Source organism: Alexandromys fortis, unplaced genomic scaffold, assembly GCF_014885135.2.
Source record: "Alexandromys fortis isolate MF-2015 unplaced genomic scaffold, M_Fortis_MF-2015_v1.1 scaffold_7, whole genome shotgun sequence".
In the NCBI taxonomy this organism is placed as follows: Eukaryota; Metazoa; Chordata; class Mammalia; order Rodentia; family Cricetidae; genus Alexandromys; species Alexandromys fortis.
Genome location: NW_026067920.1, coordinates 3836292 through 3848857, shown reverse-complemented (window position 1 = coordinate 3848857; position 12566 = coordinate 3836292). Strand labels below are relative to the sequence as shown.

Below are 12566 nucleotides of genomic sequence, written 5' to 3'. Positions count from 1 at the left end.
CTGGACTTCTGTGCTAACTCAGGTATTTTCCCATAGACCAGAGTGAACTCCGAGCAGGAACACTTCCTCATCGTCCCCTTTGGACTTCTCTACAGTGAAGTGACTGCATCCAGCTTGGTGAGAATGCCCTTCTCTTTGGCATCGTGTTATAAAAATTGTATTAGATCTTGTAAGTGCTCTCATGTCTAGTTGCAGCGCCTAATTGAGTATACAAAACTGGTTAGTTTGGAGAGGAACCTTTGAAAGAAGTTATAGACACTTTGAACTTGGCTTTCAGTGTTTTCTAGTAAGGGTACCTTGAAGTCATCTTGAAAGTTAAAGGTTTGCCTGTTTGTTTGCAGGTTAAAGTCAATCTACAAGGAGATATAGTAGATCGTGGAAGTACTAACCTGGGAGTAAATCAGGCTGGCTTCACATTACATTCTGCAATTTATGCTGCACGACCAGATGCTAAGTGTATTGTGCACATTCACACACCAGCAGGGGCAGCGGTAAGTGTGCCATGCTTGGAGCTTTGTAGGTTTTATTTCATTTATTTATTTGTTTTTTTTTTTGTTGTTGTTTGTTTTATTTTGTTTTGTTTTGTTTTCAAAACAAGGCCTCACTTTGACTTTGTATCTCTGGGTATCTACTCACTATGTAGACCAGGCTGGTTTCAAATTCACAGAAATCCACTTGTCTCTGCCTCCTAAGTGTTGGGGCTACAGGCCTGTGCCACTGTGCCCAACTTACTTTGTAGATTTTAAAGCTCTGACTTGCTCTTGCTTGTTATAGCAAGCAAATAATTCTAAATTGTTATATATTTTATACATACATACATACAAAATGCTTAGAGCTAGGGAGATGGTCAACAGGTAGGAAAGAATATTTACTTCTTGAACAAAGGACCTCAGTTCAAATACCTAGGATCCACATAAAATACTGTATGTCTGGTGAGATGGCTCAATGGTTAAGAGTACTACTGACTGCTCTTCCAGAGGACCTGGGTTCAATACCCAGCGCCCACATGGCAGCTAACAAATGTCTGTAGCTCCAAGATCTGACACCCTCACACAGAGATACGTGAAGGCAAAATGCCAATATACATAAAATAAAAACAAATTAATTATTTAAAAAAAATTGTATGTGGTTGTATGCATGCTTGTAACCTCATTACTGTGAGGGGGCAGAGAAAGGAAGATCACTGGGTTTTGATGGCTACCAACCCAGCTCTAGGTTTAGTGAGAGACACTGTATCAAAGGGAGTAAGATGGAGAGCGATGGAGCAGGACACTGCTGTCTTTCTCTGGTGTATGTGTATGATATATGCTTGCACAGGTATTTACCCACATCTACACTTCTGGCACATCACAAATAGTCATACACAGGAACTTTACAACTGATTGACTTTTTTTTTTTAATGCTCTCGTTTTTGTCTGCATATGTTCCTGGGGATAGAACTAAGCCTACGTATAACATTGAGCTACACCCTCAGTCTCTAGTTTAACCTCCATCCCTCCCTCCCTTTTTAAAAGATAGTCTCTTGCTATGTATCCCTGACTAACCTGGAACTGTATAGCTACTTGTAGCAATTCTTTTGCCCCACTGAAATAGGGTCTCCTTATGTAGTCTAAGTTGGCCTTGAACATATGATTCTCCTGCTTTGGCCTCTCAGCCTGAGGATTATAGGTCTACACCATTGCCACTGAACATATGTTTCCTTTTTTTTTTTTTATTCTGTTTTTTGAGACAGGGTCTCACTGTGTTTGTAGCTCTAGCTATCTTGGAACTTTCTGTGTAGACCAGAATGGTCTTAAACTCACAGAAATTCACCTGCCTCTACCTCTAGAGTGTTGAGATAAAGGCTTGTACACTCTGTCTAGCTTAAGTAAATGTTAAAAAATAGCGTATTTTTGAACAAATTTAGAGGAACATTAGGAAACAGAAAGGTTGGGTAAATTTTTGTTTGTTTATAGTACTGAGGATTGATGCCAAGGCTAGGCACATGCTCTACACTGAGCTATTCCTTATTTCCCTTTTTATTTTGTATTTTGAGTGAGAGTTTTACTCTGTAGCTCAGGCTGCTTTTGAAATTGAGATCATTCTACCCAAGTCTGTGAGTAGCTTGAGCCCACTTGTGAGTGACAGGCCCTATCTGCCATGCCTGGCTACTTATTTTTTGAGACTCAACTTTACTTTAAAGCTTTCTATGAGTTCGAGGCCAGTCTGGTCTACAGAGTTAGTTGCAGGACAGTCAAAACCATGCAAAGAAACTCTGTCTTGAAAACAAATTTACAAAAAAAAAACAAAAACAAAAAAAACCTCTTTATTATATAGCCAGGCATAGTGGTACATGCCAATGATACAGGCAGATCTCTGAGTTTGAAGCCAGCCTGATCTACATAGTGAGCTCCAGGACAGTTCCACCTATATAGTAAGAATTGTTCTCAAAACCAAAAAAAAAAAAAAAAAAAAAAACCAAAAAAACAAAAACAGAGGCAGAGGCAGGCTGATCTTTGTGAGTTTGAGGCCAGCCTGGTATACAAGAGCTAGTTCCAGGACAGCTCCAAAGCTACAGAGAAACCCTGTCTCGAAAAAATAAAAATAAAAAACAACCCCCCCCAACTCACTCTACTACATTTATTTAAATAAATATAAGAGGAATTTTATAGTTATATAGTTGTCAATTTGTTATAAATTAAGTTTTATCTAATTTTCAGATGTTTTTTCTCTCTTATCTACAGACTAAATTAAAATGTGAATAAAACCTTGTAGCACTTGGAACTTTCCCTTTGAGACCAGGCTCCTCAGAGGGCCTATTGTCTGCTCCTTTCATGAAACCATGACTCACTGTGTTAATAAGAACTGACTGGCGTAGCATTTGTAATCACTGGAAAATCTCAGGCATGGTTTTCTCCCAAGTTCTCCCAGCTACTGTCAGGGGCCCTAGAAGTAAAGTTTATACTTAAGTTTATGGGTTCATTTGTTTCCAACAAGAGAATGAAATTAAACATATATCACTCTCATTTTATTTCTGTGAGGAAAGCATTTGTGTGTTGTAAGTTGCTGTTTACCTGTGACTTTTCTTTGTCGTGGTGGCCATTTGGTGTCTAGGTCTCTGCAATGAAATGTGGGCTTTTGCCTATCTCCCCGGAGGCACTTTCCCTTGGCGATGTTGCTTATCATGACTATCATGGCATTTTGGTTGATGAAGAGGAAAAAATTTTGATTCAGAAAAATCTGGGCCCTAAAAGCAAGGTCAGTAGCATCTCATGGTATTTCAGTTGTAGAGCCAAAATGATCAGACTTGGTGCCTTGTTCCTCAGATCTCCCTTGCTTTCTCTTAGGTTCTCATTCTCCGGAATCATGGGCTTGTGTCAGTTGGAGAGAGTGTGGAGGAGGCCTTCTATTACATCCATAACCTTGTGGTTGCTTGTGAGATCCAGGTAGACCATTCCATTTAGCTTATAGTTTATTTGGATGTTTCTAGGGTTCATGTGGGTTTTCTGATACTTGATTTGCAAGAATGAAGGTTTGAGCAAGCCCTTAGCCACGATGAGTTTATGATTTGGAATTTGTAAAAGATTGCTGGGATTTTCATTTCTAATTTTTCTTTCTTTCTTTTTTTTTTTTTTTTTAAAGATTTATTTATTATGTATACAACATTCTGCCTCGATGTATGCCCGCACGCCAGAGGAGGGCGCCAGATCTCAGTACAGATGGTTGTGAGCCACCATGTGGTTGCTGGGAATTGAACTCAGGACCTCTGGAAGAGCAGCCAGTGCTCTTAACCTCTGAGCCATTTCTCCAGCCCCCATTTCTAATTTTTCATACATATAAATGCTTGTATCACTTATGTAGTATTGGTGTGTGATGGCTTTATGTATGTCCTATATATATATTACTGCATTTGACCTTTCCTTACAATCCTTGTAAAAAGATGGAGCAAAAATGTAGAAGTTCTTTTGCTTCTTAGCGTCAGTCTTCCCCGTACCTCTCTCCTCTGCTCCAGCTCCTGCTGTCCCACCACTCGTTACCGACAGCCGTTGGGTAATGAGGAAAAGTGCCCATTTTCTTAGGAGTGTCCATATTTTGTTACTGTAAGAAAAATCTCTGAAAATGACCTTGTAATCAGTCTGTCCCATATGTTCTATTGCTCTCTGTGCAGTGTGTGTGTGTGTGCTACAGTATCTTTTCAGGGTCATATGGTTCTCTTGATTTCATTATGGGACCAAGCCATGTTTGCTTGTTTTTGAAAAGGTTCGAACTCTGGCAAGTGCTGGAGGACCAGACAACTTAGTTCTGTTGGATCCTGGGAAGTACAAAGCCAAGTCCCGTTCTCCAGGGACTCCAGCAGAGGAGGGCAGTGGATCAACTCCCACGTGGCAGATTGGGGAGCAGGAATTTGAAGCTCTTATGCGGATGCTCGATAATCTGGTGAGAATGTTGCTTGCACTAGACAACAACTTCATTGTTCTAAAGATCAAATGTAGTTTATATAGCGGTTGAAGTGGCTGTCTCCATGTGTATCTGAATGTTGTCATACTAAACTTCTTGAAGAATTCCCAGCTTTTAATTACTAGGCTAAATCATAATAAAATGTGGAGATAAAGGTTCTTTTTTCCAGTTTATTTATTGCGACAAAGTCTCATAAAGCTAGGCTGTCCTCAGATTTGTTGTGTAGATGTGGATGATCTTGAACTTCCGATTCTGTTCTGCCTTCCAAGTGCTGGTATGAAAGGGTATGTGCACCATGCCTGCTTTTATGCAGTGCTGGAACTAGAACTCAGGGTTCTGTACATGCTAGGCAGTTATTCTTCCGAGTGAGTCACATTCCAAGTTCTGCTCTTTTTCTTTTAAGATTTTATTTAAAATTATATATGTTTGTGTGTGTTTGCAGTGCCCACAGAGCCCAAAAGAGGGTATTAGGCTGGAGTTACAACAGTTACTTGGGTGGGTGCTTAGAACTAAACTTGGGTGCTGCAAGAGCTGTAAGTGCTCTTAACCACTGAGCAATGTCTCCAGCCCCTGATCCATTTTTAAATATAATTTTGTGTTTAGATTTAGTGGGAACTAAGAATGCAGTTGGACAACTAGCAGTAGGGTTAGTCAGTACCTGTTATCCTGTAAGCCAACTAGAGAGGGACTCTCTAAAGCCATCAAGTGTTTTGTTTTTACTTCACTAATCATTTTGCTATTTGGGTCTGATTGCATATGATTACATAGTTCCATAGATATTTGCTGCCTGTCTACTTGTGCTGCTTGAAGATCACAGAGCCCAGTGTGGTGTAGATGTTCAGATTGCAGGACTTCTTCCATAATAGGGAATGAAAGCACACATTGAAAAAAAACAGATGTCAGGATATGTCTGTTTGTGGCTTGGTCTGCATATTGAGCTCCAGCACAATTGGGCTATATAGATTGGCCCTATCTCAAAAAACAAGAAGAAAACTTATTTTATAGGTAGCCCTTAGGAAGTGTCCCAAAGAATAGATAGAATCATCACAGGGCAAGCTGTGGGAAGGAAGGCAACAGCATATAGGCTGGTTCACAGTTGGAGACGCGGCGTAGGTACATGGAGTGCACTGTGGACAGTCTGTTGAACTCAGGCTGTTGGAATTATTAGCACAAACCGTCATCTGCTGCATCATCTTGGTGACCTTCTCTCTCTATTATTTAGCAAAACATTTTCAGCTTAATGATTTGAGACAGCATATTGTTAGTGTTTCATCACTTCCGTTGGCCAGCAATCCAGGCACCAGTGAACTCTGAAGGCTACAGTCAGTAGTAGAGTAGTGGCTAGGACTGGGTTCTCATCAGAAAGCTCAGCTGAGGGACAATCTGTTTCTTAATGACTGCTGTATCCATGGTAGCTTGCTTTTTCAGAGCTAGCAGTGTGGAAGTAGACCCACAGAACAGGCACTATTGTTTTTATATAATTGTATATATAATTTATATATAATGTATATATATTGTTTTTATATAATTGTATATAATTGTTTATATATAATCTGTGCCTGTTACCTCAAGTGAATGTCAAGGCCTAGAAGCAGATTTGGAAGTTCCGCCTAGGCCCAGAGGGAAGGGAATGATGAGATAGGGACTCTGGGTCTCCTGTTCAATCTGTTTGTCTCAATTGTTGGGTGCTAACTGTTGGGTATTTGAGATGAGGAAGTCTACAGCTGTCTGAGGAAGTTAGCAAACAAGTTGACCCAGCAGAAGTGTGGATTAGGTTGAGCATACCTTGCAAAACATAGCAGATGATCATAAACTCAAGTTGAAGACTGAATTCAAGTCTTGTGCTCAAACATCTGAGCACCAGTTCTTGAGATTCTTTAGGATATGTGAGCGTGTGCTTGTCCAAGTTGGTTCTCTCTCTCTCTCTTTGAGGTAGTCTCTAACCAGATACCCAAGGTGAAACCTTGTCTTGAGATCTGGAGTGTTGACTGCTTTTCCTTCTGCTTGGACCCTAGGGCTACAGAACTGGCTACCCTTATCGATACCCTGCTCTGAGAGAGAGATCTAAAAAGTACAGCGATGTGGAAGTACCTGCCAGTGTCACAGGCCACTCCTTTGCTAGTGACGGCGATTCGGGCACTTGTTCGCCTCTCAGACACAGTTTTCAGAAGCAGCAGCGAGAGAAGACAAGATGGCTGAACTCTGGCCGGGGTGATGAAGCTTCTGAGGAGGGGCAGAATGGAAGCAGTCCCAAGTCGAAGACTAAGGTGTGGACGAACATTACACACGATCACGTGAAACCCTTGCTGCAGTCTCTCTCGTCCGGTGTCTGCGTGCCAAGCTGTATTACCAACTGCTTGGTCTGTGCCTACCTTACTGTTCATAGTTAGATGATGTAGAGCAAGTTGGGCAACTGGGGCTTCGGAGGCTTTGGGAACTTCCCTTTCTGACCTCATTAGTGAGCACTGCCTGTGTGACTTTCTTCTTTCTGAGCTGAAAATCTACTTTATGTCTTAACTAAAATCCATTAATAGTATCTGCTTGAAACTGCTTAAGATACAACGTACCTCTTGTAGTTCCAGATAACCTAACCTTATGCATAGCAAAAGTACTAATGAACTTCCCCATGTTAATTTAAAAGCAGAAGCTCTCCTTTCACTAAGTATCTGTTTGAGGAACCTTGCGGCTTCATTTATACTTAAGGTGCTTATGGCATAACCCTTATTCTTCAGTGCTGCAGACTTGAGTGTGTTTGCCATGTTATCAAAACCTCTTTGTCTCTGATGTCTTCTTACGCAGTTTTTTCTTGTGGCTCACTGGCCAGTTCTTTACTGACCCTTGTCCTCTTTCAGCATTGCTGCTTCCCTCTATCCCACAGCCTCCGAATGCTCATACCAGCTGCCCCCTGCATGGACTGTTGCATGTGAGTAGACGGCCATGGTGGTGAGTCTTTTGACTCCTGCTGGGTGTGGCATGACCCAAGTGCAGCGCAGGCCATCTACAGGCACTATGACAAGCCGTGGCCAGAGGTGCTGTTCTAAATGACTGCTGCTCAGGGTTCTCGTTTGCCTTGAGAGATGGTGCCGAAGCATTCCTCCGAGGATGGGCCATAATTTTGTATAGGCTAGCTTGAACAGTCTGCCCAGATACTGATCTGATATGTAGCAAGAGCCCGTTGCCACAGTTCCTCATGGAGGGGTATGACAAGCTCAGCTAGCCAGGCTTGTCCTGAGGTAGGGACAAGCAGACAGGAAAGTGTTCTCCTTATGAAAGTACTTTTACTCTAAACACTTAAAAGAAAAAGAGGTTTTCTCTTCTCTAGGTGGATTGGTGTGGTGAGAGGCCTCCTTGCTCCTGAGCAGCTGTGTCCTGTGGGCAGGGACCTGCCTGACTGCAGCTGGCCTCTTCCTGCATCCTGCCCTCCTTCCCTTTATTTGATTTACTTGTAAAAGGGGTGTACTTTACAAACAAACCCACCTGCTGCTGCTGTCAGTGCTCTGCATTGCCTGGAGTCTTTGCAGTGCATGTCTGCAGCAGCAGCTCTGAGCACTGGAACTTAGCTTGAAAAGTCAAGGTCTGGGAGGCATTTAGTCGAAGTGTTCCTCTAAGGGCCTGGTCAGCATATGTCTGTGTTTCTTATTGTTCTGGAGTAACACAAGTTCTGTGTAGTGTGCCCAGGTTGGTATATTTTAATTTATAATAATTGCTATCTTCAAATGTGTTCAAGCTTCTGAGTGGCTGTTTTACTGTTTTTACTGAAATTATTTTTAATAAAAAGCTGGAGTTATTTTTGTCTCAGAAGATAAGCATCAGTGAGTACCCACGGCTCCACGCCCATTCCACACTCCTTCACAGTGGCTAAGCATTTGACGGTTCTGTTGCTTCCTTTAAACTCTTATGGTTTATGGCTCTTTTATTGCCTCTCAAAAATATTCTGAAAGGCATAACACTTGCAAGATGGCTTGTTTTACTGTTCAGTGCCCACTCGTGCCTAATTAGAATTTGGCTAAAAATCTCGTATTTTATTGGAAAGCCAAAAAATAAGAATAATGAATAAAAAGTACAGTGTGTGGACAATGTGCACTGATATCTAAAACAGCCTTTGAGGGCTCATGAAGCGCTTTAAGTTTGTTTGGTATATTTTTGTAACACTTAAAAGTATTAAGTTATATAAAATATTTGACATCACCAAAATCTTCTACAAGGTAGCTACTGTATTGGTCCTAATACAGTACTTTTGTTGGGTTAAGTAGTGTGTAATCGGTACATTCTGATGCTGTAATTTATTTTAATATAAAACTTTGGTGATGCCCACTCTTGACTCACAGTGCAGACTTCGCCTACCCCTGGGGTAGCAGCATCACATTGCTTCTCATGATTGTCATCCCACGCTTCCAGTTGGCTTTGGTGTTGGGTGACTCTCAGGGCGGTGACCAATGGTCTCTGAGGGGCCTCCTCTGGCAGGTCCGTGGGTTGTGAGGCTCAGCTATGTAGTCAGTCACCTTTGTGTGCCAGATTTTGAGCTCTCTTCATGGCTCTTTTCTATCAGTCATGACTCTGAGTCCCATCACTTGCTTTTTTTTTTTTTTTTTGTGGCCACATCCCACTGTTATGGTGACTCTACTGGGTGACCCAGGATATATGGTCATTGGTTCCGTCCTGTGATGTTCAATGCATGATCAGATGTGATATCATTTGGACAAATTGGATGCTATGGTGTTATTTACCGTTGTCATAATCCTGACTTTTCACCTATTCTTGATATTACAGTGGACTAAAGAGGATGGACATAGAACTTCCACCTCTGCTGTCCCTAACCTGTTTGTTCCATTGAACACTAACCCAAAAGAGGTCCAGGAGATGAGGAACAAGGTGTGTATTGCTGTCTACATTTGGTGGGAGTGTGGGTTTAGAGTTGGGAGGAGTGCCATATGCTATGGGGTAGAGTGTGCTTGCTTCTAGCAGAGTTATCTTTCTGCAGTATTGCTTCTCCTCATAGCTTGGGGTCCCACTGTTTGTTAAATTTTGCTTGCTAAATAGCAGTTATGAAGTGGAAACCGCAGAACCTGATCCTAATAGGAACAGACAACTGCCACTGCCTTTCAGGGTTCGTTCAGAGAGCTGTGAATGGTGTTTGGTGTGTTAGTTCATGAGCTCCATCAGACTCCACAGTGCTGCTAGAAGATGGATGCATAGCAAAGATTGTACAGTGAAGGGTCTCTGCCTTGCCAGGGCCATCTGGAGGGTATGAAGAGACAGGAGCAGTCCAGCCCTTCATACCTGTAGTTCATCCCCTCTGTACAGTTATGCCGGTACCCAAAAGTAGGTGTGCCCTAGCCATCCTACCGTCATGGGCCTAAACAAGAAGTACAGCTTGCACATGGCCAGGGTCTAAGTGTGTAAACAACGGGATTGGAAGTTACAGCTTGCCTTCTCTGTACTGCTCATGTGCCTTCTTTTCTTCCCCTCCTCAGATTCGAGAGCAGAACTTACAGGACATTAAGACAGCAGGACCGCAGTCGCAGGTTTTGTGTGGTGTAGTGATGGACAGGAGCCTCGTTCAGGTAAGAGAACACAGTGTCTCTGACATTAATGGGTGGTGACTTAGACCATCTACTCCAAAGTTATTCAGTATTATAAGGTGAGTATTCTAGGACAATGGGTATCTTTGTTAAAAATATTCATGATAATCTAGGCACTTTACTTGAGTTCTAGATCAAGTATAAGCATGCTGAGGGTGTATCAACCCTTCTAGCTCTGCTCCTTATAGTGCATGCATTCTCAAGGGGTTTATACGCCACTGCTTTGAAACTGGGTTTCCTGGTAACCTGGGTGCTGTGTAAATGCTAGGAAAGGGGTGGGCTTGGACCTTTGTTTTGGTATATACTCATGTCTGCAACAAAGTGCTGCTTGGGATGCAGAGCGGTTGGTGCTTGTAAATGTGCTCTGTCCACATTTACATGCATTTTTGCAAAATGACTTACATAGAGTGGCACATTGATGCTAATTGTCTAAGTAGTTATCTCTGGAAATCAAGATGCCATCTGATGCTTCCAGTCTGACTGCAGGAGTAGATAATTGTTGTTGCATTTTTAAAATTTGGCCAACTGTGGTCCTGGTTTCATGTCCAATGTCTGCACGTACCACTGTCATCACCAACCTATACTGTTGATAACTGCCCCTGCTGCATGCTCTTAGCTGGCTTCATCCTGTGGTCTTGGTTGATATTTTTAAGGCTGGGCCTGGTGTGCTCTGATGACTCAGTTTACTGTTGCAGGACGCACCCCTCTCTGACTGTACGGAAACTATCGAAGGGCTCGAGTTTACAGAGCAGACCTTTAGTCCCGCTAAATCTGTCTCTTTTAGAAAGGTACTCACTGCCCTGTCCTTACCTATTGGTCCGTGGTGCTCTTTTCCCTTCCCTCCCCCAACCAGCTTCCCTCTTTAGGCTTTAGTTAATGAAGCACCTTTAAGTCCTCTGTGAGATTGTATAGAAGGTATACTCGGCCTTGTTGTCTTCTCTTTTTTCTTTAAAAACCAATTTTCAGCATTCTCAGTTTTTACCTGAAGTGGTCCACTGGAGCTACATGGTGCTTTTCTGAAGTTTTGAATGTGACCTTGGTTAGTGCTTGCCTTTGGGTTTCAGAGTTTTCATCTTACAGATACAGTTATAAACGGACTTGTCTGGGTGCTGTCGGCAGGGGCAGCTTTTGCTGTGACCTTCCTTCCCTCACTTGTTCAGCCCCGACTTTAGCAGTAGAGGACAAGGAAAGATGTCCTTTCAGAAGGATGTGAAATAAAACATGGTAGTCTTTGTCAACCCTGTAAATAAAATGCATTTATTTGAAACTTTAAAAAAAATCTGTTCTAACTTGGGAGGATTGAGGGTTCTAGGCCACTTGGACCAGATAGGGAGATTGTCTCAACAAAGGATTAAGGCACAGCCAGTAATTTAGGGCTGAGGTGAAGAGGGTTCAAGGTCTGCCTAGGCCTCGTAGACAGGCTCTTTCTCAAATAAAATAAAAATAAGATAAAGTAAATAAGAAAAAAGAAACAACTCAATAAGTGCCTAATGCATAGCTCAGAGCTTGAAGTTGGGTATTTCCAGGCTCTTTCCTATCTACACACTTGATGTGAAATTCAAGTATTGTTTTAAAGGGGTTCTGATTGCCAGATAGAATTAGATAAATACTAGGCTTCTTAATTCCTGCATGGACTCTTTCACAATAATATTATTTTTTTATATTTTCATATTTATGTATCAATCCAGTGAGTCTTTTTGTTTATTTGTTTGTTTGTTTGTTGTTTTTGTTTTTTGAGACAGAGTTTCTCTGTGTAGCTTTGGAGCTCTTGTAGACCAGACTGACCTTCAACTCACTGAGATCCTCCTGCCTCTGCCTCCCAAGTGCTGGGATTAAAGGTGTGTGACACCATTACCCAGCCCAGTGAGTCTTTTTTTTTCTCACTTTTATATTTATTTCTACCTGCCTCTTGAAAGAATTTGCCAGATAAAGTAAACCTTCCAGCTTGCTTTTCCTGTTGTTACTTTGAGCCATAAGTCATTTGAGCTTCTCAGTTAATAGTAATCTTTATCTGCTACATGTGAAGTTGTGTGATCTGCAAGCCCCAGATGTAGTCTGTGGTCTGGTCCTCCAGCTTTGTGGGCTGCCGCGTAGTCACAGTCCCAATGGCTGTCCTGTCTTCTGGGTCTTGTACATTTCATGGCTTTGACTTGTAGGGGCTATTTGGATAGCATCAGGGTAGCCAACTCCATTAGAGGATGCATTTTGGGCTGGTTCTTCATCCCGTGACAGCTTTATTTGTTGTTCCTAGACCTATTCAGATATGGGCAGATCATGTGGATGCTTCAAGGGCAAGTCCTTACTGTCTGAACAGTAGAGCACATTACAGGCCAACCTCAGCTAACTTACGTTGGGTTGGAGAGCATGTTGAGTTGCGGATGGAACACACTGCCTCGTATGACGGGCAGGCACACTTCCAGTCAGCTACTCACTCAGTTTGTATGTAAGTTTCTTACAAATTTAAGTTCCCTGCATTAGTTACTTTGATGCAAGCAACCTAAGAATGGAGGGGTTTGTTTGGCTCAGAGCTCAGAAAGGCCTGTGTCC

At 42.2% G+C, this 12566-nt stretch overlaps 1 protein-coding gene across 8 annotated transcripts in view; it reads left to right on the top strand.

The window, feature by feature from the left end:
• Add1 (adducin 1) overlaps nucleotides 1-12566 on the top strand; it is a 59926-nt gene that overhangs the window by 36958 nt on the left and 10402 nt on the right. For 5 of the 8 annotated variants that reach the window (XM_050140967.1, XM_050140972.1, XM_050140970.1 and 2 more), the window contains exons 5-13: nucleotides 37-117; nucleotides 342-491; nucleotides 3094-3237; nucleotides 3327-3425; nucleotides 4240-4416; nucleotides 6453-6704; nucleotides 9208-9309; nucleotides 9912-10001; nucleotides 10715-10807. In XM_050140967.1, coding sequence (XP_049996924.1) covers nucleotides 37-117; nucleotides 342-491; nucleotides 3094-3237; nucleotides 3327-3425; nucleotides 4240-4416; nucleotides 6453-6704; nucleotides 9208-9309; nucleotides 9912-10001; nucleotides 10715-10807 — 1188 coding nt within the window. The remainder of the gene's footprint in view (nucleotides 1-36; nucleotides 118-341; nucleotides 492-3093; nucleotides 3238-3326; nucleotides 3426-4239; nucleotides 4417-6452; nucleotides 6705-9207; nucleotides 9310-9911; nucleotides 10002-10714; nucleotides 10808-12566) is intronic. The other 3 variants (XM_050140968.1, XM_050140976.1, XM_050140974.1) reach the window with 1 other exon arrangement.